This window comes from Lutra lutra, chromosome 8 (assembly GCF_902655055.1).
Source record: "Lutra lutra chromosome 8, mLutLut1.2, whole genome shotgun sequence".
In the NCBI taxonomy this organism is placed as follows: domain Eukaryota; kingdom Metazoa; phylum Chordata; class Mammalia; order Carnivora; family Mustelidae; genus Lutra; species Lutra lutra.
The window spans coordinates 76792046-76816815 of record NC_062285.1 but is presented as its reverse complement, the minus strand read 5'-3'; the positions used below and the strand labels follow the sequence as shown (position 1 = coordinate 76816815).

Sequence of the window (24770 nt, the reverse complement as noted above, 5' to 3'; positions counted from 1 at the left end):
TAATAAATGGTGTCCTGGCCAAGATCTCACACATAGTAGGTCCATCGGTTCCATGACTCGTCCAGTGATCATTTTCCCCATCACTAAACTTCATAGTGTGGACTCTCACATTAGTTTTTCAGACCATAGCATAAGAGCTATGGAAGTGGGAACTCTGAAACCATCCCTCCCACTCTGCCTTGGCCAAGATAATAAACTAAATTAATGTGATATTATAAATAAAAACAAATATTGTAAAAGTTTGAAAAAATATTATAAAATATCATTATAAATATTGTAAATAAAAAAACAATATTGCCTGGAACTATGACAGAAATTAAAGCCCCCCCTTAAAGACATGAGAGATACAGGGACTGGGATCCACCACATCCTTATATAATTCACTAGTCTGGCTCCTACAAAAACCTATATGTCCTAGAGGATGATGCTGGACTACTGCACATATATAAATTGATTTACTCTTGATAACAATCCCATGAGGTAATTAGTGATATTATCCTTGTATATAATATAAAATATTATATTTTATAATTGTGCTGAGACACAGGTAACCTGCCCAAGGTCACACGGCTAGGAAGCGGCAATGCTTAAGTGGTTTTTACATTGCTTTGCCATATGGGGCTGCCCTTCAGCTAGGATGTAGCAATTCCTAATGTGTGCCCTGTCTAACACACACACACACACACACACGCACGCACGCACGCACACACACGAACACACACATGTAGCTCCTGCTACCAAACTAGCTAATCCCCAAGTATCCTTCTGGGTCACAAAATATCCTCTCCAACTACGGCATGAATAGAACCAAAAGTCAGGGTCAAACTGCCCTCTCGTGGTGAAATATTGCTCTTCGGTCTTGGAAGCTCCAAACAGCTGCATCAGGGCCTTAATGAAGACTCCTACCATCTGAGGCCTTCCTTCAGCAACCAGAAAGAAAAAAAAATGGAACCCTAAATAGGCAGAGACAGGATGAGGAGCAGGAATGTGGTAACAGGGAGTTTATCTTTCTAAATCCTACTTACTGTTGAACTTCGGAGAAGGAGTATGGCGGACAGAAGGTGGTCAGTCCTGTGGAGGAAGCCTCTTCCAGCTTGATCTGTAATAGCTAAGAGCAAACCAGTTTTGCCTAAATTCAAACACAGAGGAGGGGCACCTGAGTGGCTCAGTCATTACTCAGGTCATGATCCTAGGATCCTAGAATCAAGCTGCATGTTGGGCTCCCTGCTCAGGAGACCCTGCTTCTCCCTCTCCCACTCTTCTTGCTTGTGTTCCTTCTCTAGATGTCTCTCTCTCTCTCTCTGTTCTCTCTGTTAAATAAATAAATAAAATCTTAAAAAAAAAAAAAAGATTCTCTCTCCCCCTTCCCTCTGTCCTTCCCCTCCCTCACTCGTGTGCATGCATGCTCTCTCTGAAAAAAAAAAAAAAAAAAAAAAAACCAACAACAAAAAAACAGATGAAACAATATAATTATGCTGCTTAAAACTGTCCTGCTTTGGGGGGGCACCTGGGTGGCTCAGTGGGTTGAGCCTCTGCCTTCAGCTCAGGTCATGATCCCAGGATCCTGGGATCGAGCCCCACATTGGGCTCTCTGCTCGGCGGGGAGCCTGCTTTCCCCTCTCCCTCTCTGCCTGCCTCTCTGCCTACTTGTGATCTCTGTCAAATAAATAAATAAAATCCTTAAAAAAAAAAAAACTGTCCTGCTTTATACCTCATTATAGAAAACATGACCTTTAGATGTAGCTTGCATTAGGGGCACCTGGTTAGCTTAGTTGGTCAAACTCTTTTTTTTTTTTTAAGATTTTATTTATTTGCCAGAGAGAGAGAGAGAGTACACACAATCAGGCAGAGAGGAAGGCAGAGGCAGTGAGAGAAGCAGGCACCCCGCCAAGCAAGGAGCCCGATGCGGGACTCGATCCCAGGACCCCAGGATCATGACCCGAGCCGAAGGCAGCGGCTTAACCAACTGAGCCACCCAGGCATCCCCTAGTTGGTCAAACTCTTAATTTCAGCTCAGGTCATGATCTCAGGGTCATGAGATGGAGCACCATGCTGGGCATGGAGCCTGCTTAAAATTCCCTCTCTCCTTCTCCCTCTCCCCCTCCCCATCTGCTTGTACTTGTTCTCTTGTTCTCTCTCTCTTTCTCTAAAAAAAAGAAAGAAAGAAAATAAAATATAGTTTGCATTAAATATTGTTTTGGTAAATACATACCTCTCAGTTCAAGAATATTATTACAGGGTGCCTGGGTGGCTCAGTGGGTTAAGCCTCTGCCTTTGGCTCAGGTGATGATCTCAGGGTCCTGGGATAGAGCCCCGAATTGGGCTCTCTGCTCATCAGGGAGCCTGCTTCCCCCCGTCCCTCTATCTGCTGCTCTGCCTACTTGTGATCTCTCTCTCTCTCTCTGTCAAATAAATAAATAAATAAAATCTTTAAAAAAAAATTTGTCTTTGGAATCTCCTTGCTTTTCTTTAAGTTATATAAACATACATTTATAGGCCTGCCCTGAACATATGTAGCCTTGTTCAAGAATACATGGATACCTATGGACCACATGTCTAAATGTATAAAATTTATAAATCAAGTTAGCAAAGCATTAAATGAAAAAATAAGTATGCTTGTCTTCCTACCTTGAAAAGCAAACCTTCCTAAACCTAGAAGCCAGATTCAAATTTCTTTGACTACTGATGAGGTAGAATATTTTTGCCTTTTTAATGGCCATTTCTCGACTATGAAATGACAATTTTGCAATTTTTTTAATGGGTTGTTCATCTTTTTCCTATTGGTTCTTATTTCTTAAGAGGGCTTTATCTAGTCTAGATACTAATCCTTTGTGCAGTTACAAGTGTTGCAAATAACTGCTTCCAAGTTTAGCTTGCATTTTCACTCTCTTTATGTAGTCTTCTGATGAACAGAAGATCTAAATTTTAATGCAGTTCAATTTAACCTTTCCTAAATTGGTTAATATATGTAAGTTTGAAATAGTGTCTGACATATATTGCTTACCGTAATTTTTGTGTTATTTTCCTTTATGATGGGAAATTTTTGTATCTATTTTTAAAAATGCTTTCCTATCCTGAAGTCTTAAAAATATTTTCCTAATAATGTATTCTAAAACATTTTAGGTATTTGTCCTTCATATATGTTTTTAAACTACCTGGCATGAATTTTTTTAATAATGATTTTATTAAGATAAAATTCACATACTACGAAATTAATCTTTTTACAGTACACAATTCAGTGTTTTTAGTATATTCACAGAGTTGTCATGACTAATTCCAGAACATTTTCATCACCCCAAAAAGAAACCCCATAGTCATTGACTTTAATATATGGCATATATATAACCAGTGTTCCAGCACCATTTCTGTTCTTTCCCCAGTGGTTTCTAGCATCATCTCTGTCAAGATCAAATTTTCCTATCTTGTGTGGATTTCTGTTAGATTCTATCTCTGTTTTCTTCCATTGGTCCATTTGTCTATCCCTGTACTAATATGCTCTGTTAATTACTATTTTTTAAAGGTTTTATTTATTTGAGATAGAGCAAGAAAGTGGCAGAGGGAGAGAAAGCAGCAGACTGAGCAGCCAGCTCAATGCAGGGCTTGATCCCAGGACCCTTGGGATCATGACCAGAGCCGAAGGTAGTCTACTTAACTCTCCTGAGCCACCCAGGTGCCCCTGTGTTAATTGCTTTTAAAGCAAGCTCTGTCATTATGGTATCTTTCCTCATGAATATCTTGATATCTATTGACAATTTATACTTTCAATACATTTTAAAAATAACTTGTCAATTTCCACAGAAATCTCAGTTGGAAACCTTGTTAAACTTGTATTAAATCTATGAGTCTGTTATGGAAAACTGTCATATTTACAATATTGACTCTTCTGTTTCATAAAGATAGTATTACTGTCTTTCGGTCTCTAAAAATGTTTTAAAATTAAGTTTTAGAATGTGTTCCTTAATTTTTTTAAAAGATTTTATTTATATTTGACAGAGAAAGATCACAAGTAGGCAGAGAGGCAGGCACAGAGAGAGAGAGAGGGAAGCAGGTTCCCTACTGAGCAGAGAGCCTGATGTGGGACTCTATCCCAGGACCTGAGATCATGACCTGAGCTTAACCCACTGAGCCACCCAGGCGCCCAATGTTTTCCTTCATTTTTGTCTTACATTTGAATTGTACTTACTCTTTGAAACATCATTTTTGATACTATGGAAAGATTTTATTTATTTATTGAGAAAGAGAAAGAGAGAGAGAAAGAGACAGAGCAGGAGGGGCAAGGGGAGAGGGAGAGAGAATTTCAAGTAGACTCTGTGCTGAGCCTAGAGCCTGACAGGGGCTCCATCCCATAACCCTGAGATCATAACCTGAGCCCAAACTGAGAACTGGACTAAACCAACTGCACAACAGAGATGGCTCTGGAAGATATTTTTTAGAACTAATTTTTTCTGGGGTGCCTGGGTGGCTTAGTGGGGTAAGTGTCTGCCTTTGGCTCAGGTCATGATCTCGGGGTCCTGGGATCAAGTCCCACATCGGGATCCCTACTCATCGGGAGTCTTCTTTCCCTGTGCCCTTCCCCCTGCTTGTGCTCTCTCTCACACCGTCTCTCAAATAAATAAAATCTTTAAAAAAAAAAAAAAAGGTATTTTTTTCCCTACCATTTGTGGCTGGTGTGTTGCACATTGTTTTTATATTCAACAACCATTTCAAAATTCATCTATGGAATCCTCTTGATCGTCTCTCCGGGTTCTTATTTCATCCTTAAATAATAATAATTTGTTTCCTTTTTTTTAATCTTATAATTTTTATTTCCTTCTCATGCTTAGATGGATTGTTTAGGACTATCAGCACAAAAATGTGTAGATATGTTTAGAGCAATCATCCTTGTCTTATTCTCAAACTGAAAGGAAGAACATTTGACCTTTCAATATGATGTTCACTGTATTTTGTAAGACACCCTTCATATTTTAAAAATTGTTTCTCCTTTGCCAAAAGTTTTTTTTTCACAAATAGACGTTGAATTTTATCAACAAGTTACATGATCATATGATTCCGATTTTAACCTACTGTGACAAATTACTATTTTTAGTCAAATCAAAGATTCTGGCAATTGTAAAGCATACCATTTTATGTTACAATAAGGAAGGAAAAAACAAAATCCCATTAAACAAAAACAAAATCAAAATCCCAATTTTAAGGTACAATTAAGAAAAAAATGGTAAGCATCTTATAAGCATTCATAAAAATACAAAGTAATTTATAAAGATAAAACTGCCATGTATCTCTGGAATTAAACATAAATTTGTGATATATTCCATTTTTAATATGTAATGGCTTTTAATTTGCTAGTATTTTTGCATATTCATGAGCAAGATTGGTTTTAATTTCTGTACTGTCCATGAAATTTTGACAATGAGCTTTGTGTTGAAATTAGAATGTTGCCCTCTGAATGTTTAACAAAACTCACTAATAAAACTCTCTAGACTTAGTGCTTTATTCATGGAGAAGACTTTTGACTGTATTTTTTTAAAGATTGTATGACTATGATTTATATATTTCCTTGAGCCTGTTTGTTACATTTTTTTTTTCTAGGAATGTCCTTTTTATCAAAAATTTTCAAATTTCTTGGCATAACAGTACTCAAATTTTCTCATTTGAAAATCAATGTGGGTGCGTGGGTTGCTCAGTCAGTTAAGTGTCTGCCTTTGGCTCAGGTCATGATCTTAGGATCCTGGGATAGAGCCCATATCCGGCTCCTTGCTCAGCCGGGGGTCTGCTTCTCCCTCTCCCTCTGTGCTCTCATTCTCACTCTCTCAAATAAATGAATAAAAATCTTTAAAAAAAATTTTTTAAACAATGCATATGACTTTAACCCTTCATATTGTATATTTATATCATCTCTCTTTTTTCTTTGACCAAACTCACAGAAGGTGTCAATTTTATTACTTTTTCAAGCCCAACTTTGAGCTTTTCTTATTTTCTCATGGTATGGTTGTTTTCTTTTTTTTTTTTTTTTTAAGATTTTATTTATTTGTCAGAGAGAGAGAGAATGAGCACAGGCAGACAGAATGGCAGGCAGAGGCTGAGGGAGAAGCAGGCTCCCCGCTGAGCAAGGAGCCCGATGTGGGACTCGATCCCAGGGCGCCGGGATCATGACCTGAGCCGAAGGCAGTTGCTTAACCAACTGAGCCACTCAGGCATCCCTATGGTTGTTTTCTTATTTCTTCCATTGCCTTTATTTCCTTCCTTCTTTCAACTGGAAGCTTAGCTCATGAATTATCAGCCTCTTTTTTTCCCCTAATATAAGCAAGGAAGATAATACTTGCATTTCTCCTAAATGCTTAGAAGAATGTCACAAGTTTTTGTTTTTTAACACTGAGTGCTTTTATTACATAGAACTTAATAATTAGCAAAAACAACTTCGATTTCACGGCACTATTATGCGAGGAGAAGCTCTTTTTGTGGAGACTGAGGTAAGGGCTGCAGCTTCGCAAGGATGAAATTTAAAATTTACTCTCGTGACCTGATTGCAACTGCTCTCTTTCCTCATGAACACATTCTAGACCAAGAAGCATGACACTACACATTATCTTTCATCTGAAGCTTTCAGAGCCCTCAGTAAAGCTCCAACTGCTGTATCCAGCACTATTAATCCCATTGAGAGGTTTTCCTCCTTATAAAACTGTATCCCTCACTATCAATAGCTTCAGAGAGGTTCTTCGTATTCTCTTGTGTTGCATGTAGATAACCAGTGTAAGCCATGCGAATCCAAAAGCCATTACAGGTTAGGCTTAATGAAGAGCTCTGGGTTCACAACTTGAAATAAAGTTGTTGTATGGACCTCTGCGCCCTGGGTTTTGAAAGTCTGTCTCTTTGGGTGGTTCCTTTTTAAAGCTGGGAGGCTCAGACACTGAAGACATCTTGATTAATGATTTATTACCTGCTGCAAGGTCACCTCCCTTGCACATCTATTGCTCTCCCCATGTTTCTGTGCATAATATTTTCATTAAGTTCTGAATTATGTCCTAATCTCCAGTATAATTTCTTTCATCCCTGAGTTATTTACATTTCATAGGGTTGGGGTTTTAATATTTATTATTAATATTTTCTTTATGAATTTTATCCTAAATGTACACATAAGATGTTCTGAGAGATTTATTACTTCACAGTGAATGAGTGCCTCAGCCCCCTTTGCCCCAGCCTTAGCCTCTGGGGGTATGGGATGAGAGAAGATGAGGTTTTTTTTCCTACACAAGTGTTATCAAGTAAAAACGAATCCACACTTAGGTACAGAAAAACTTTATTAGAAAATATTGTGGCAATGAGAATGCTCTGACCATAAGATCTCCAACTGTCTCAAAGATCAGATGGATATAAGGGGATGGTTGATAAGTGGAAGTCTTTTTTAGTGGTTAATTTTCAGGAAGTGTCTGAGGACATACTATTCCACATTCCAGTGCAGGTTCAGACTGAGGGTGGATTAAAGTTCAGGGGTCTGTGAGGGGAGAAGCCTAAAGTTTGATTAGGTCCTTTCAGGGCATTTTGTCCAGATTGGTCTGTGGGGACAAACAGTTCAACTAACCATTTATGAGACAAACAATGGGAATTTGGAGGTCTGGGTCCAGCTTTGTCACATGTGAACAAAGCCATACAGCGAAAGGTGGTTCTTTGCAGTAAGCCACTGCCAGGAACACAATAAGATGGAGAACCCGTAACTGTTTTCCAGGAGCACAGTATTCAATTGTCAATGGCCAGGTGCTTCATAGACAAAGGACAAGGAGATGGGTTGGGGATTGTTTTACAGATCACACGACTACTTCTCTCCCTTTAGCATGTCCTGAATGGGTGTATCTCCTCTGGCATTTGCATGAGGAATTACAAGGGCACAGGATGTCTATTCCAATAATATGTTCATAGTAGAAGCCATGACCACAGTGTTATCAGATCAAGCTCAAAGTTATATTTAGCAATAAAGTTATATTTAACATCCTCACTGGTCACTTTACCTAGACCCAAAGTTGAATTTGCATGTCCCTTCTCCCCACTAGACCAAGTACGATAGCACCCATATCCAACAAAGCCATGAAGGGTTGTGTCCCCCTTTTCCTGAATTCTCCAGAAAATTCCAACAGGGATATAGGGTCTATGGTCCTTTGGGAAGAAAGAGACCATAACCCCATTTTTAAGGAGTTTTCTCCTTAAAACAACTTAAATCTGGGTAGAAGGGGAGGGAAGAATTAGGGGATGAAAGACACAGACATCCATTGTTTTCTGTCCTCCCAAAGCCATGTACCAGGCAGCAAAACTATCACTGCCCATATACCCATTTCAGCTTTCAGGACTTCCTCACCCAACAGCCATGTCCACAAAATGACAGCTAAGAGAAGCTATTATATACAGTCTTTATGAATTATGTCATACAATCTTTATGAATATTTCAGAATGTGTATTGTTCTTTTTCTGTAATACCTTAAACCAGAAAAAACAGGCAATTTCAAATATTAAAAAAAAAATCTCAGTAAGGATAACAGTAGTCTAACAGTTTAAGGCTATAACTTTTTGTACTTCTCTCTTGGGGCTAATTGCGTTTTTCAGTACTTTGAATATTACTTTCTTTTGTGAGTTATCTTCTACTTCATGCTTGTATTTAAAAGTAAAATTCATTTTACAGGGCACCTGTTTCGCTCAGTCAGTTAAGTATCTGCCTTCAGCTCAGGTCATGATCCCAGCGTCCCAGGATGAAGCCCTGCATCACTGGGCTCCCTGCTCAGCGGGGAGTCTGCTTCTCCCTCTGCCTCTCCCCACCTCCCCACCCCTAGCTTGTCTACTCTTTCACTCTCAAATAAATAGATAAATAAAAATAAAATTCATCTTAAATGGGCACCTGGCTGTCTCAGTCAGGGGAGTGAGACAAGTGGGACTCTTGACTTTGGGGTTGTGAGTTTGAGCCCCATGTTAGGTATAGAGAGATTACTTAAATAAATAAAACTTAAAAAAGAAAGAAAGCATGATTACTCATGGGGCGCCTGACTGGCTCAGTTGGTAGAGCATGTGACTCTTGATTTCAGGGTTGTGAGCTCCAACCCAAAAGATTACTTAAAAATTTAAATAAATAAATAAATAAATAAATAAAATGCATTTTAAGTGATGCCAGAGAGAATAAGCCAACATTTTAAATATCTATTAGTATAGATAACATTTAACATAACTTTAAAAATTAATGACTCTAAATTGTATTTTGGAGTTATAATGTGCCTTTAAGCAGTATTTTCCGAGAACTGTGGAAGAGCTTGATTATGATGGGAATAACAGGCAGAATCTCAGACTATTGTTCTTTTTTTTTAAAGATTTTATTTATTTATTTGACAGAGAGAGATCACAACGGAGAGGCAGGCAGAGAGAGAGAGAGAGAGAGAGGGAAGCAGGCTCCCTGCTGAGCAGAGAGCCCGATGCGGGACCGATCCCAGGACCCTGAGATCATGACCTGAGCCGAAGGCAGTGGCCCAACCCACTAAGCCACCCAGGCGCCCTCAGACTATTGTTCTTAAACTTTCTTAAACTCCGGATAGTAACAGATTGCAGGAAATGTAGCTCAGGATATTCTGAAAAATGTAGCCTCAGGAGACAGAATCAGTTAATGTAGATACATTTCAACTCCAGCATTCTTGTGGAAATAATCAAAGGATTCAAGGAGAAGGAAGAGTTGGTGCACAATCATACTTGATAACACTGACACAAATGTTAGCAGTAACAAAATAAGATGGAATGCAGAAAATGTTCAAGTAATTTATGTAGTAGAATTAGGTTCTGGTCAGATTAGAATGCAGGAATAAAAATTGAGAGGTTAATAAGATCAGCAGAACCTTCAGATAAATAAAAAGGATAAGAAGGAATCAATGACTCTGGGAACATACTTCACAATGCAAATTAAGAAGCATGGAAAAAGGAGATCAAGAGATACGGGAAAGGATAGTGCAGGATGAAGAAAAACCCTCTCACAAAAGCACAGGAATTCTACAGATAGAGAAGATAATTTCTTAGTAGAAACACATGTGGAGATGAAGTAGAATGAGTATGAAGTTCTGGAAAAAGAAGAACGTTTCCAGAAAAGTGAGCTAGTCTCTCATCCAGCCACACTAGCCTTCTGTTTCTTTTTCTTTCTTCTTTTTTTTTAAAGATTTTATTTATTTGTTTGACACAGAGGGAGGGAAAGAAAAAGAGAGAGAGAGCACAACCAGGGGCAGCGACAGGCAGAGGGAGAGAGGCAGGCTCCCAGCTGAGCAGAGAGCCTGATTCCAGACTTGATTCCAGAACTCCAGGATCATGACCCGAGCCAAAGGCAGGCGCCTAACTGACTGAGCCTCACAGGTACCCCCATAACACTCTGTTTCTCCAAAGCAACATGGTTTCAGAAACTTTCCTTGCTCAAGCTCCAAATTTATATAATGAAACCTCTGAAGAGACAGAAGGACACTAGCCTAAATTGAAATGCCCCCTATCTCTACACTTACCATCTCTCCGGCTTGAGGGATGTTTTGATTTGCAAAAAAGACTGTAGAAATTTGATAAAATAAAGATAGAAACGTCACAGTAGAATTTTAAAGTACACCTGTTTAATTATATTATAACCATTAATGCAATATCTACCTCAATAATTTCATTTCAATAAAAAAATGATGGCATAATGATGGTTTAAAGCTGGTTCAATAGCAATTTTAGAGGCTTACTTATCAAGAGTGAAAATAGAAGACTATTAAAAAAGAGCTAAAAAGGTAACGTGTCATAGTGCTTAATGTTTCTGTAACTGTTGGTAAGGCTTCCATCTAAGTTTGATGCAGAATTCTTAATGGCACTGAAATAGTTCTTTTCTCAGCCACATGGTATATACAGGTTCTAGGAGTCTGGAAGAGACTGACTATGGGTACCACTCCTTGTCTTCAGTTGTGACTGCGCAATATCAGCAAGTGCACTTTGTATCTTTTCCAGAAGCATGTCCCCTCGATAAACAACATCCTCCAGACATGTAGCAGCTTCGTGGTTTTCTTCTTCCAGCTTATACAAGCTAGCAGCCTTTGTAAGACACAAATTAAAACATCTTTTGAGAAATGAAAAACTTGGAGGTTAGTAAGAGTTGAGAAGGAAATAAAAAACTAGAGAAGTATTTACTTTTAAATCTGGAGGACTCTAACCATTATGACAGGTTTCTCGGTGTCAGGAATTCTAAAATCACATGATTTTTAAGAGTTATCCCCTGTATGAATTATTTAAAAGAATGAATTTTCAATCAGAGATCTCTGAATGTCTGTCTACATATGACTCTCTTCCACACTGCTTGTGGACTTTCTACTCCACACCCAGAATACTACCCAAAAGAAAGGAAAAGAGCCAAAATGAGAAAAATAGAAGTGTACTTATAGCTCAAAATTGGACAACCAATATACTCAGCATGGTCTTTAATAAACTACAGTACTTTACAATTAACAAAAACTCAATTTTAAAATTTAATCATGGAGCACCTGGCTGGCTCAGTCTATGGAGCATGTGACTCTTGATCTCAGGGTTGTGAGTTCAAGCCCCATGCTAGGTGTAGAGATTACTTAAAAATAAAATCTTTAAAAAAATAACAAATAAATAAAACAATCTTAATGAACCTTTGAATACTGTAACAAAAGGTATTAAATCTCCTTTGGAGCACCTAGCTGGCTCAGTCAGAGGAACATGTGACTCTTAATCTTGGGATCATGAGTTCAAGGCCCACATTGGAGTAGAGATTACTTGCAAAAAAAATAACAATAAATCTTTTTTTAAAAATCTATCTCCTTTAATCAAAATTCTACTAGCAAATTTCTCAAAGGAAAAAAGATTTTTACCTGTAAAGCAGCTGTAGATTCTTCACTGGGTAATGAATCTATCAAAACATCAATGTCTTTTGCTGTTCGTGCAATCAGTGCTGCAAAGAGCTGGGCATATTCTAAAGAAAGAGATCACTCATTCAGAGTATTAGGGAATGTCAAGTTTTGAGAGAAAGAAATTAAATTTGAAGCTAATGAAACCAGAAAAGTTCATAAACTACTTCTGTACTAGGCTTTGAATGATTAAAATGTAATTTTAACACACCAATCCTATTACATGTTTGAGAATTAGCCTTACTCTTAACTCAAATTGGGAATTAAACATAATTATTTCATTTTTAAGGACAATATGCCAGTCAATTGAATAAAGGAATCTGTTAATGGGATGTCTTCCTTATTAAGGTCACTCAAGTGAAATTCAGCTAAATTCATACAAATTCATCTCTAAAGGAGTAACAATCTGTTATTTGACATGAATGGAATTGTGAAATGTTATGTAAATTGTAACAAATTCATTTCTTTTATAACAAAACTTTCAGTAATATTCTCAAACAACAAGACTGTAAGAAAGCTATATGTAAGTTACATTTCTCAATAAACTTAATCTTAAAGGATTACAAGTAATATATATGATGGTCAAATTAAGACAAGCCAAGAAAATTTACCTTCCGTAGGATTAGCTGGCTGATCTTTGTTAATTGCTGTTTGAATATTACTAAAAGAAGCAGGAGGACCACACTGTTGCAACACTCCAATGGCATTACAAAACTGATCTGCAAGCTTGAGGCCAAAGAAAATGTGTCAGAGTTAGAAAGGATTTATCAGTTTTCAGGATTTTATCGGTAATAGCAACAAAAATAAGTTTCTATAATAATGACCTCTGAGCAAGGGAAAAGAACAGGAATAATTTTGGATAAAATTAGCCAGTTATTATTAACAACGATTAAATGTGTTAATCAGGCAAAGAAACAAGGTTTGGTATCAACATACTCAAAACAGTTAAAAGGAAATACAAGATAATCTTTGTTTTTGTCCCAAGGTAACAGAATAATAAGAGAAATTATGCCAATATTTGTTATAAGCATAAGTAAGGATTTCGGGGGGGTAGCGGTAGAAAAGAGCAAATTTGACTGGCAAGTAAAAGTATGGCCCTAGGATAAATTTTAAAATGTATAACTCATATACAAAGTACATAGTCCCTTTTTTTGAGACTAAAGTAGTTACAAGTATAAAGAAATAGCATGGAAAAGACTCCACCTTAAGAAATCTTAAGGCCATTGATGGATGAATGAATGAAGAAACTGGTATACACACACACAGGAACATTATTCAGCCATTAAAAAAAAAGGGGGTGCACCTGGGTGGCTCAGTTGATTAAGCATCTGCCTTTGGCTCAGGTCATGATCCCAAGGTCCTAGGATCAAGCCCTGTGTCTGGGTTCCTGGCTCAGCAGGGAGCCTACTTCTCCCTTTCTTCCCCTGCTCCTGCTCTCTCCCTCTATCTCAAATGAATAAATAAAATCTTTTTAAAAAGGGGGGAGGGGAATTTTGACATTTGCAACATGAAAGGAGTTTGTGGGCATTACACTGAATGAAATAAGTCAGAGAAAGACCAATACTACATAATATTACTTATATATGGAATCTAAACAAAACAAAAACTGAGCTCACACATAAAGGACAGACTAGTGGTTATCAGAGATGAGGTGCAGGTTAAAGTGAGCAAGAAGAGTGAACGGGGTCAAAAAGTACAATCTTTCAGTTATAAAATAAATAAGTCATGGGGATATAATGTACAGTATGGTGACTACAGTTAATACTGTGTTGTATTTTTGGGGCGCCTGGGTGGCTCAGTGGATTAGGCCGCTGCCTTCGGCTCAGGTCGTGATCTCGGGGTCCTGGGATCGAGTCCCGCATCGGGCTCTCTGCTCAGCGGGATGCCTGCTTCCCTCTCTCTCTCTCTGCCTGCCTCTCTGTCTACTTGTGATTTCTCTCTGTCAAATAAATAAATAAAATCTTTAAAAAAAAAAATACTGTGTTGTATTTTTGAAAGTTGCTAAGAGAGTAAATCTTAGGAGTTCTCTTCAAAAGATAAAAATTTTTAACTTTGTAACTACAGTATGGTGGCATGTTAACTAGACTTACTGTGATCTTTTCACAATATACACAAATATTGAATCATTATGCTGTACACCTGAAGCTAATATTATGTCAATTATACCTCAATTTAAAAAAGAGAGAGAGAAAAGGGACTCCACCTTAAGTATTTGGAAATGTTTTTCTCCATGACTCAAGTTGTAAATTCCCACTGCTCTAAAAGTATTCCTTAAGCAGTTCTGAAGACTGATAATACCACTTCCTTACAAGCAGCAAACCTAAGACTCCTATCCTCCCAAACAGCTTCCCTCAATTGTCCTGACCTCTTGAACCTCAGTTTTTTTATTTCCAATCAGTGCATGACCACTTCCACTAAGTTTCTCTGCCATTATTTATATTTATTTATTTATTTTATTATTTTTTTAAAAGATTTTATTTATTTATTTGACAGAGAGAGAGAGATCACAAGTAGACGGAGAGGCAGAGAGAGAGAGAGAGAGGGAAGCAGGCTCCCTGCCAAGCAGAGAGCCCGACGCGGGACTCGATCCCAGGACCCCGAGATCATGACCTGAGCCGAAGGCAGCGGCTTAACCCACTGAGCCACCCAGGCGCCCAACTCTGCCATTATTTAAACAGAACTCAAAATCAACTGTTTCCTTTAATATCTAATTTGTATTGAGAATCTCCTAGTTACTAGCAGTCTAACTTCAGAGTCTCACTTTCATCTTCAAATCCTTCTATTCCCTTTTCATTCTATTATCATTGCCTCTGTAATTATCTCACAACAGAATTGTTACAATATCCTCCTTCTTGTTTTCAATTTCACTATGTTATTTTACCCTGCTTAAAAATTTGGGGCTCAGGGGAGCCTGGGTGGCAAAGTTGGTTAAGTGTCCAACTCAGGGTTTTGGCTCAGGTAGTTATCTCAGGGTTGTGATATCAAGCTCTGTGTTGGGCTCCATGTGGAATCTGGTGAAGATTCTCTCCCTTTCCCTTTTCCCCTCCTGCTCATGTGCACCCTCTCTCTCAAATAAATAAACCTTTAAAAAAATTTTTGAGCTCACCCCAACATGGCCTTTGAGACTAATCTCCAACTCTTCAGGCTATTTCAAAACTTTCAATAATCTAACTCAACTCTACTTATTCATTTTCTACTAATCCTTCATATATACCTAACTAGTGATAAATTCATTCCTGACTATACTGTGTTGCTCCCATTCTACTCCTTGAAATGGAGCAACAGTAAGTGCTCAGAAAATGCACAAATGTGGATTCCAGTTCTGGTTCTGGTAACCTGAATAGGGTTTTTCATTTTTAAATTGGAAACATTTTCACATTACACCACTGTTCTAAGGAATGGAAAAAACACACATGCACAAAATTCAACACGGTGGCTATCTGCTGTGTTCTTCAAAAGCTCTCAAAATCCATTTATTCAACAAATATTTATCAAAAATAAAACTCTATGACAAGCATTGTATATAAACATTAGAGTGATACAGTGAACAAGACATAGTTTCTGCCCTCATGGAGTTCTCAAGAGGATAAAAACAAATGTTATTTTAATACTTTTACAAATAACTATAATTTAGATCAATGCTAAGAAGATCCGCTCTATTTTAATGCATATCACTCTATATTCCAATTTAACTCAGCACTTATAATTGAAGACATTTGATTCATTATAACTACCTAACAAAATACTACTTTTATGTTATTTAAGTGTCTCTTGAGTATATGACATCTTTCTAATTAGACTGTGAACTCCTTAGGGAGTATTTCTCTGTAAACATGATAATGCTTACATACACAGTAGGCATTCATACTTGTTAACCTAGAGGTTTCTCCCCAAAATCCAATTATCAGCATGCTAACCCTGGAGTTAAGGCCATATTCACTTTCTCCTACTAACTTTCTGGTTACAAGACGCATATGAATATGCAACATTTCTCCTAAAATAACATTTCTACCCAGTAGCATCATTACAATTTGATTTTGAAAAGCCTCAAAGAATATCTCCGAGAGGGAAGTTGGCTGGCAGCCCAGGCAAGTTACCATAAAATAGAATTTATCTTAGTGAATTCATCAACATTTAGGGGCTAACCCTCTCAGTCCTAGAAGGTCTTATTTTATTTACAGAGTAGATCAATTTTTCACAGGCAGATTCACAGCCTTGAAGTGAACAAAGATTGATGATGCAATGATAAGAATCCTAACTTCTTAGCCTCCAGTGTGAAAAAATTGGCAAGGGACCAGATACTTAAGATTTTCCAGTTAACATATTCTCTCTATACAGACATTTTACCTGGGACATCAAAATATAAATAGAACGACAATAAAAATATAACTACTAATGGGAAACCCTTTAACTGTTAATGGTAATGAGTATATGAATCCTTCGGTTTGCATAAACTCTCCAGTTAGGCAGAACCGGAAAAATAAGAACGATCAATGTAAGGGGGTCGACTTAAAAGATTTGGCCCTTAAGAGGAAGGAGACTTTCTGAGACACATTAAAGACGACTTAAATAAGTGGGAACATACACAAGCGTTAGCAGATTCCCTCTCGTAAGCATGTCAGTTTTCCCCAAACTGATGCTAGAGAGCGCCAAGAGACGGAACGAAACCCTTTGTCTGTAGGAACCAACTACGATGAAACAAAACTCACCTCACATCACTCCAGCCTCAACCTGAAAGTCCAGGGAAAGGAATACTCTCGGCTGACATTTAACGAAAAAGCTCCGATAACCAGGAGCCCAGTCTCTCTTCCGCGGCTTAACACTGGTAAGGGAAAAAGCAGCTCCTGCTGCTTCTCCCCTTACCCCCGGAAGAGAAGAGATCCCATAAGCGCTACTGACAATAAAATAAAACTGTTCCCAGAGAACAAGACAGGACCGTGACGCCCAAGTGTCCTAACAGACAGATCCTCTACTTTTCAGGCGAACGAGGCTGCTCCCTCCCTCAGCTCTCAGCAAAGCCCGCAGCCGGCCTCAAACCTCCCAGGACGCCGCGCCGCCTCCCGCCGCCGCCAGCGCTTCTTGCTGAAACCCCTCCTCAGTCCGCTCCCCACTTGCGGGTGTTTTTCTCGGGCCCCTTTTCCTCTCGTTTTACATCAGAAAAGGGAAGACAGAGACTAAGAGAGCGAAATTGCTCACCGAGTTCACCGCGTCCTGCAGCTGTGTGAGCCGGTCCGCCATGTTCCTCCTTGCAAGCTAAGGAAGCTAAAGCAGCTGTTCGTACGCGATTGGGCGGTTTCAGGACTCGTGGTGGCCAATCACAGAGCAGCGTTCTTAGAAGGGGTGGAGTCAACAGAACTTCAAGCCTGGCGAGAAGAGGGAGGGTGGGACTTTTCCGAGCCTTTATTTAGGCTAGCTCCATCAGCGAAGCATCTGTGCAGCACGTATTTTGAGTAACTTGGCAGTAGTTCAGAGTCCGTTCGTGATTTGGGTCCAACATACTGTTCTCGAGGTTTTTGGGTGTTAAACATTCTACAGGGATTGTTAGCTTCTGCGGTTTTAAAAGTAATTTTCTCTGCCCTCCCTTGTATTCATGTTTAAACATTGATTTGAATACTTGTGTTGCATTGGGTTTCCAGGTGGACCGCAAAACATATACCCAGCAGGCAACTCAAGAATCCTTGGGGGTCGCGATACCGATTTTAACGAAAACACATCCAAGTTAAAATTCACCAGGCAGTCTTGGCTAAGCATTAGGGTGCCTCCTCTGTTGCTTTTGGAGGCGGGGGTTGGGGGGGGCGGTGGAGAGGATCTCCCAAGTGGAGACTGGTTGCATACTTTAATTCTGAGTGTGGGTGTGCTGGGGAAGCTGACACACATGGGATGGAAAACACCCGAAAAATTAAGTACTAGGGGCGCCTGGGTGGCTCAGTGGGTTAAGCCGCTGCCTTCGGTTCAGGTCACGATCTCAGAGTCTTGGGATCGAGCCCCGCATCGGGCTCTCTGCTCAGCAGGGAGCCTGCTTCCTCCTCTCTCTCTGCCTGCCTCTCTGCCTGTGATCTCTCTCTGTCAAATAAATAAATAAAATCTTTTTAAAAAATTAAGTACTAAATCGAGCTATATTGATGGTGTAAGAAGAGAATGGTTAGAAAAGGGAGGTTTCTGTGGGCAAAGGTGAATGGCAGAAGAAGAGCCATTTGGAGTTCAGAGGTAAGGTGTGAGTGTAGGCAACCAGTAAAAATCTCGTTCCTTTGACAGGAACTCACTGTGGAGAACAAAAGAGGGTTCGCGGAAAGGAGATTGGAGGTTGCAGTGTGTAGTTGGGAGAAAGAAGGTTCCTGGAAAATGAGCCTTTATGTGTAGGTAGGGCGGCAACAATTTTTAGACAGATAAGATGTACAATTTAGACTTTAGCCTTGAGACCTGTTGAGGGTTTAGGTGTGAAGGAAGATAGTAGAAACTTGGTATCTGGCTGTTTCGGTGACTGGAGCATGTGATGCTTGATCCCCTGGTCGTGAGTTCAAGCCCCAGGCTGGGCATAGAGATTATGTTTAAAAAAAAAAAAAAAAAAAAAAAAAAAAAAAAAAAAAAAAGGAAGGAAGGAAAGAGAGAAGAAAGAAAGAGAAAAGAAAAGAAAAGAAAGAGACTTGGTATCTAAAAAAAGTTATAGCCTGGGGATAGTGTGGCAAGAAATGAGCCTGAAATCAGCAAATGACTGGTTTGTGGACTTGGGACAAACTCATCTCTTACACCCTCCTTCTCTTGTTAATTATCCCCGATCAGCCTACTGGGGTTGGGGGAAATTGGGGAGAATTACCCACTGAAAACTCAGCTTGTCGGATTTACCCCCAATGCTAGCTGGTAAACTGTACTTCTGCTTCACCACTCCTTCCTCTCAATTCCTCTTCATATCTGCTGGGACCTAATTAGAAACCTCTCCAGATAAGACACCTCCCCTGACCATCATGGGATTAATGAGAAAGGACTCTAATTTGTTTTAACCGTAATATGGAATAATGTCGTGATTGTTTCTTCTTACCCTCAGTTTAGAGTATACCTTATTGAATGCTTGCCATGTACCAAAAAATATGTTAGATGCTGGGTTTGCAAAGATGAATAAGCTAGGGCCTCACTGGGAGGAGGGCTTTGCAGTTCCAAGAATGAAATGGGTTGGGCCTAGACTAGGGGGTTGACTCTGATAAGAGAGGAAGAAAGGCTCCTTTTGAAGGAAATGTAAGCAGTTGGGCCCAGTTAGATATAGAGGGATGGGGGCACCTGGGTGGCTCAGTCTGTTAAGCATCTGCCTTCTGCTCAAGTCGTGATCCCAGGGTCCTGGGATTAAACACCACACTGGGCTTTCTCCTCAGCTGGGAGCCTGCTTCTTCCTCTGCCTGCCTTTCTGCCTGCTTGTGTTCTCTCTCTCTTTCTCTGTCAACTAAATAAATAAAATCTTTTTTTTTTAAGATTTTATTTATTTATTTGACAGACAGAGATCACAAGTAGGCAGAGAGGCAGGCAGAGAAAGATGGGGGAAGCAGGCTCCCTGCTAAGTAGGGAGCCCGATGTGGGGCTCGATCCCAGGACCCTGGGATCATGACCTGAGCCGAAGGCAGAGGCTTAACCCCCTGAGCCACCCAGGTGCCCCTAAATAAATAAAATCTTTAAAAAAAAAAATAGAGAGGGATGAATAAGAGAGCCCACACTGTTTTGGAGAGATTCTGTTTTGGAGAATACTGTTTTGAGGCCCAATTGAAGAGAACTTGGGCACCTGGCAGAGAGGTGCCAACTTGAAGACAATCATGTTATGACAGAGCTTTTGTCCTGTCATTATCTTCTTACAGGTTTTCAGTAGCTCCACTGAGCCCTCAGGCTGGTGTCCAGCCATCTCTGCCTGGTTTTCAAGGGTCACTATGATCTGTCTCCAGAGAACAAATCCAGCCAACTCTCCCAATAATATTTTGAGTGAAATCAGAGTATTCATCCATGGGGACATCTGGGTGGCTCAGTCAGTTAAGCATCTGACTTTGGCTCAGGTCATGATCCCAGGGTCCTGGGATCAAGCCCAGCATCAGGCTCCCTGTTGAGTAGGGAGCCTGTTTCTCCCTCAGCCTGCCACTCCCCCTGCTTGTGTGCACATTCTCTCTCTCTCTCTCTGAGACAAATAAATAAATAAAATCTTTTAAAAAAAGATTATTCATCTATTATTTACCCCTGGTCCCCTGGGCTTCTTAAGACTGTTTTGGCCATGGACACCTTTATGAATCAGATGAAAGCTATGGACCCTTTCCCCAGACCAGGCTCAAAATTTTGCATACATCTTTAAGGGGGTTATGAATCTCTTGAAGCTGTGGACTTCAGGGAAAAATTCACCCGCCCAAAACTGTCTCTTGTGTCCAGCTTGGGATTTCTTTCTTTCTTTCTTTCTTTTTTTTAAGATTTTATTTATTTGACAGTCGGAGATCACAAGTAGGCAGAGAAGCAGGCAGAGAGAGAGGAGAAAGCAGGTTTCCTGCTGAGCAGAGCTCCATCCCAGGATCCTGGGATCAGGACCTGAGACGAAGGCAGAGGCTTTAACCCACTGAGCCACCCAGGCGCCCCTAGCTTGGAATTTCTCAACAGCAACACTATTGACATTTAAGCTGGAGCATTCTTTTTTTTTTTTCTCCCCCTGGAGTGCTGTCATGTGTTTTGTAGAATGTTTAGAATGATCATTGTCCTCTACCCATGAAGTGATGATGGCAAACACCCCTTCCAGTGGTGACAATAAAAAATATCTCCAGATATCCCCAAATGTCTCCTGCAGGGCAAAATTGCTCCCAACTGGGAGCCAGTTCTCTAGCTCTTTGCTCATTCTTTACCTTCATCCAAATGATTTCTTTGCTGTGATTTCTTTACTCTTTTACAGTTTTACCTTTTGTCATATAAATTTTATGAATTACTGGAGTCCACATGGACCTCTCCTTTTTCCCTTTTAGGATTCTGACACTTTTTCATACGCTTTTTCACTTGCTGTTCTTGCATCTCCAACTGGATTATACGGTTTGAAGAGCAGAAACCCAGTATTACGTATCTCTTTTTTTTTTTTTAATTTTTTTATTTTTTTCAGCATAACAGTATTCATTATTTTTGCACCACACGCAGTGCTCCATGCAATCCGTGCCCTCTACAATACCCACCACCTGGTGCCCCCAACCTCCCACCCCCCACCCCTCTTTTTTTTTTTTTTAAAGATTTTATTTATTCATTTGACAGAGAGAGATCACAAGTAGACGGAGAGGAAGGCAGAGAGAGAGAGAGAGAGAGAGAGGGAAGCAGGCTTCTTGCTGAGCAGAGAGCCTGATGTGGGACTCGATCCCAGGACCCTGAGATCATGACCCGAGCCGAAGGCAGCGGCTTAACCCACTGAGCCACCCAGGCGCCCCAGTATTACGTATCTCTTAAACATATAATTTTGGTATGTTCTTTTAAACTTCATATTATTTTTATTTACTTATTTTTGTGGTAATTTTTATACCCCGTGTGGGGCTAAAACTTACAACCCCAAGACCCAGAATCACATGCTCTTCCCACTGAGCTAGCTAAGCACTCCTAAGCTTCATATTATTATAAGTTTCAAACATATACAAAAATAAAATAATAAGGGGCGCCTGGGTGGCTCAGTCGTTAAGCGTCTGCCTTTGGCTCAGGTCATGATCTCAGTTGTACTGGGATCAAGCTCTGCATTGGGCTCCCTGCTCCCCATTGGGAAGCCTGCTTCTCCAGCTCCCACTCCCCCTGCTTGTGTTCCCTCTCTTGCCGTGTCTCTGTCAAATAAATAAATAAAATCTTTTTAAAAATAGAATAATAAGGTGGACACTCATGTATTCATCATCCAGCTTTAATTATCAACTCATAGCTAATCTTGTGGTAAGTACTTTCATTTTTTTTAATCTGTAGTGACTCCTTATCTTTTCAGAAAAAAATAATTAACAATTCTTTAACTTAACATTCTAGACTCTTAATTACCTTTATTACCTACTTGACCACAATTTATTAAATATGTAAAACATTTCAAGCACTGGGCTGAAATACTATAAATAAGAATTTGCAGGCGCCTGGGTGGCTCAGTGGGTTAAGTGAAGCCTCTGCCTTCAGCTTGGGTCAAGATCCCAGAGTCCTGGGATCAGCCCAGCATAGTCGGGCTCTCTGCTCAGCAGGGAGCCTGCTTCATCCTCTCTCTGCCTGCCTCTCTGTCTACTTGTGATCTCTGTCTGTCAAATAAATAAATAAAATCTTAAAAAAAAATAAGAATTTGCTATACTAGATTCCCTTTGTTTCCTTGTTGACCATCCACTTACCTTATTTTAAATATTTCTTGTTTTTTATAAAACCCTCCCTGAAACCCTACAGTAGGGTAATTGTTCCCAATCTTCACCACAATTGTTCCTTATACTTTTGTTATTGCACTTAGCATATTGAAATGTAATTATTCATACATGAATAATTGACTCACTACCATGAGCTGCTTGTGGGCAGAAACATTTACATTTCTTCCATATTTCCAATACCTAGCATTTAGCTGGCACATAGAAGCCAATGCATGCATACTTCTGGACCAAATGAATACATTTTCTAGGATAGTAATTTCCATATAATAACTATTAAGTAAACATTTATTGGATTTAATTTAGTAAACACTAGTCAAAATTATGTAGTCAAAATAATGTGACCCATAGAAACAAGAATTAAAAAAAAAAATACAGAGCAAAAGTGAGATTTGAGTGGGACAGGATGAACGGGCAAGTTTCACAGAATGCCTTTCCTGCCTTTCCCCTAGAGCCCTGTTCCCTTCTCTATCCAAGGTCTTGGGTTTTATAAAATATCTAGGATAGGTTACTTGTCTTCCTTCCTTCCTTTTCTAAATTTTAAGCAGACTTTAAGGCACTAGTAGTTATCTCTATCTTGGGTTTAGGAATCTTCTCAGTTTTTGCATTTCCTTTCTTTTTTAAGAAATAATTTATTTACTTATTTGACAGAGAGAGTGTGAGAGAGCAAAGGCCAGGGGAGCGGCAGAGGGAGAGGGAGAAGTAGACTCCCTGCTGAGCAGATAGCCCAACGTGGGGCTCTATCCCAGGACCCCAGGACCCTAGGATCATGACCTGAGCTGAAGGCAGACACTGAACCGACTGAGCCACCCAGGTGCCCCTGCATTTCCTTTCAATTCATAGGAGTGACAAACTCATCTGCAAAGCTGCTAAGCCCATTTGTTTCCCAGGTTGCCAGTGGAACTCTGACATGAGTAAGGAACCTCAGCCAATATTCTTCCTGAGCTGTCACGGTATTTCAGAGCCAAGGTACTAAAGCCCTCTTCTGACTGCTGACACATCTGTCATCAGCTGTCCTCTGCAGGCAAAGGGACCTGCGATGCAAAGGTATGGAGAGGAGACAGTGGGATGAGTTCAGGAAACTGCAATTAATTCAGTGTGGCTAGCATAGAGGAACTGAGTTTAGTTGCCACACGAACCTGGAGAGGTGGGCAGGGGCTATATTATGAAAACAATTGTGTCATACTCAGGAAGGTGGACTGTTATCCTGAATGCTTATATAAGAAAAATCTTTAAAATTATACATATCTTTTAAAAATTAATATTTTATTCAAAAGCAATGCATATTCAATCTTGAATTTTTACAGAGTGCAGAAACGTGGAATGAAAATCATTCTTGGGGCACCTGGATGGCTCAGTCAGTTAAGCATCTGACTCTTAAACTCATCTCAGTGTTTTTTGTTTTGTTTTGCTTTGTTTTGTTTAATTTGAGAGAATAAGTGAGAGAGAACATGAGAGGGGAAAGGATCAGAAGGAGAAGTAGACTCCCCGCTGAGCAGGGAGCCCGGTGTGGGACTGGATCCCAGGACACCAGGATCATGACTTGACCTGAAGGTAGCCGCTTAACCAACTGAGCCACTAAGAAGTCCTCAGCTCATGTCTTGGATCTCAGGGCCATGAGTTCAAGCCCTGCACTGAAGTTAATTATTTAAAAAGTTAAAAAATAATCATTCTTAATCCAATCACCCAGAGTAAAACATTCTATTTTTTCAACTTTTCTATGTATATAAACATGACTAAAATGAAAACAAGATAAAGTTCATACTGGGTATATTTATAGCTTTTTAACTTGCCTTTTCATAAACACTTCACAATGAGTTGCTTTCTAAAACACGGTTTGAGAAGGGCTACACAGTATTCTACTATACAGATGGATCATGGGTTATTTAATCAATTCCTTATTACTGGGCATTTAGACTGGGTTTTGTTGCTCTAATACCTTGATGAAGGGGCCACTGGGTTTCTCAGTCAGGTAAGTGTCCTACTCTTGATTTTGGCTCAGGTTGTGATCTCAGGATTGTGGGACTGGGCCCCAACGTGGGGCTCTGTGCTCAGTGTGGAGTCTGCTTGTCCCTTTCCCTCTGCTCCTCACACAGCTTATGCGCTCATTCAAATAAATAAATAAACAAAATCTTTAATACTCGTTAGTTTTGTGCACTAATTTTACACAGGTATGTAATGTTTGTACATATATATGTACTTAAATCTCAAAGTGGAATTAGAGTACCAAAGGTATGAATATTTGTAAGATTTTTGTGCAGATTATGTTATTAAACTTGTCAATTTACATTTCCAAAGGTTCCTAGAATGTCTGCTTCTCAGCTCTTGTACCCACACTGGATATTCTTCTAAAATATTTACAACTTAGGTCTTAATTTTTTTTAAAGATTTTTGTTTTGGGGGTGCCTGGGGAGCTCGGTCCGTTAAGCATCTGCCTTTGGCTCAGGTCATGATCTCAGAGTCCTGGGATCTAGCCCCACATTGGGCTCTCTACTCGCCAGGGAGC

At 39.6% G+C, this 24770-nt stretch overlaps 1 protein-coding gene and 1 pseudogene across 2 annotated transcripts; both read right to left on the bottom strand.

Moving 5' to 3' along the window:
• Positions 1-6521: 6521 nt before the first annotated feature.
• LOC125107985 (small integral membrane protein 8-like) lies at positions 6522-7035 on the bottom strand (annotated as a pseudogene).
• Positions 7036-10588: 3553 nt separating this feature from the next.
• On the bottom strand, positions 10589-17191 carry MED21 (mediator complex subunit 21). 2 transcript variants are annotated; one of them, XM_047743127.1, is made up of 4 exons: positions 17100-17191; positions 12515-12629; positions 11868-11968; positions 10589-11067 (listed from the first exon to the last, which is right to left on the bottom strand). In XM_047743127.1, exons 1-4 carry the CDS (start codon positions 17139-17141, stop codon positions 10891-10893), a joined length of 435 nt encoding a protein of 144 aa, XP_047599083.1. In that variant the 5' UTR covers positions 17142-17191; the 3' UTR covers positions 10589-10890. The 2 variants fall into 2 exon arrangements, with proteins under 2 accessions (XP_047599083.1, XP_047599084.1); XM_047743128.1 differs by lacking the exon at positions 10589-11067 and having other exon boundaries at positions 11917-11984; positions 17100-17156.
• Positions 17192-24770: the final 7579 nt, after the last annotated feature.

What these genes read in the sequence shown, in the direction of transcription:
- MED21 (XM_047743127.1), bottom strand. Translation starts at nt 17,141, where the DNA reads ATGGCGGACCGGCTCACACAGCTGCAGGACGCGGTGAACTCG. An exon ending in GCCAGCTAATCCTACGGAAG is followed by an intron (nt 11,969 to 12,514) that starts GTAAATTTTCTT and finishes CTCTTTCTTTAG; the next exon opens with AATATGCCCAGCTCTTTGCA. An exon ending in AATCTACAGCTGCTTTACAG is followed by an intron (nt 11,068 to 11,867) that starts GTAAAAATCTTT and finishes TGTCTTACAAAG; the next exon opens with GCTGCTAGCTTGTATAAGCT.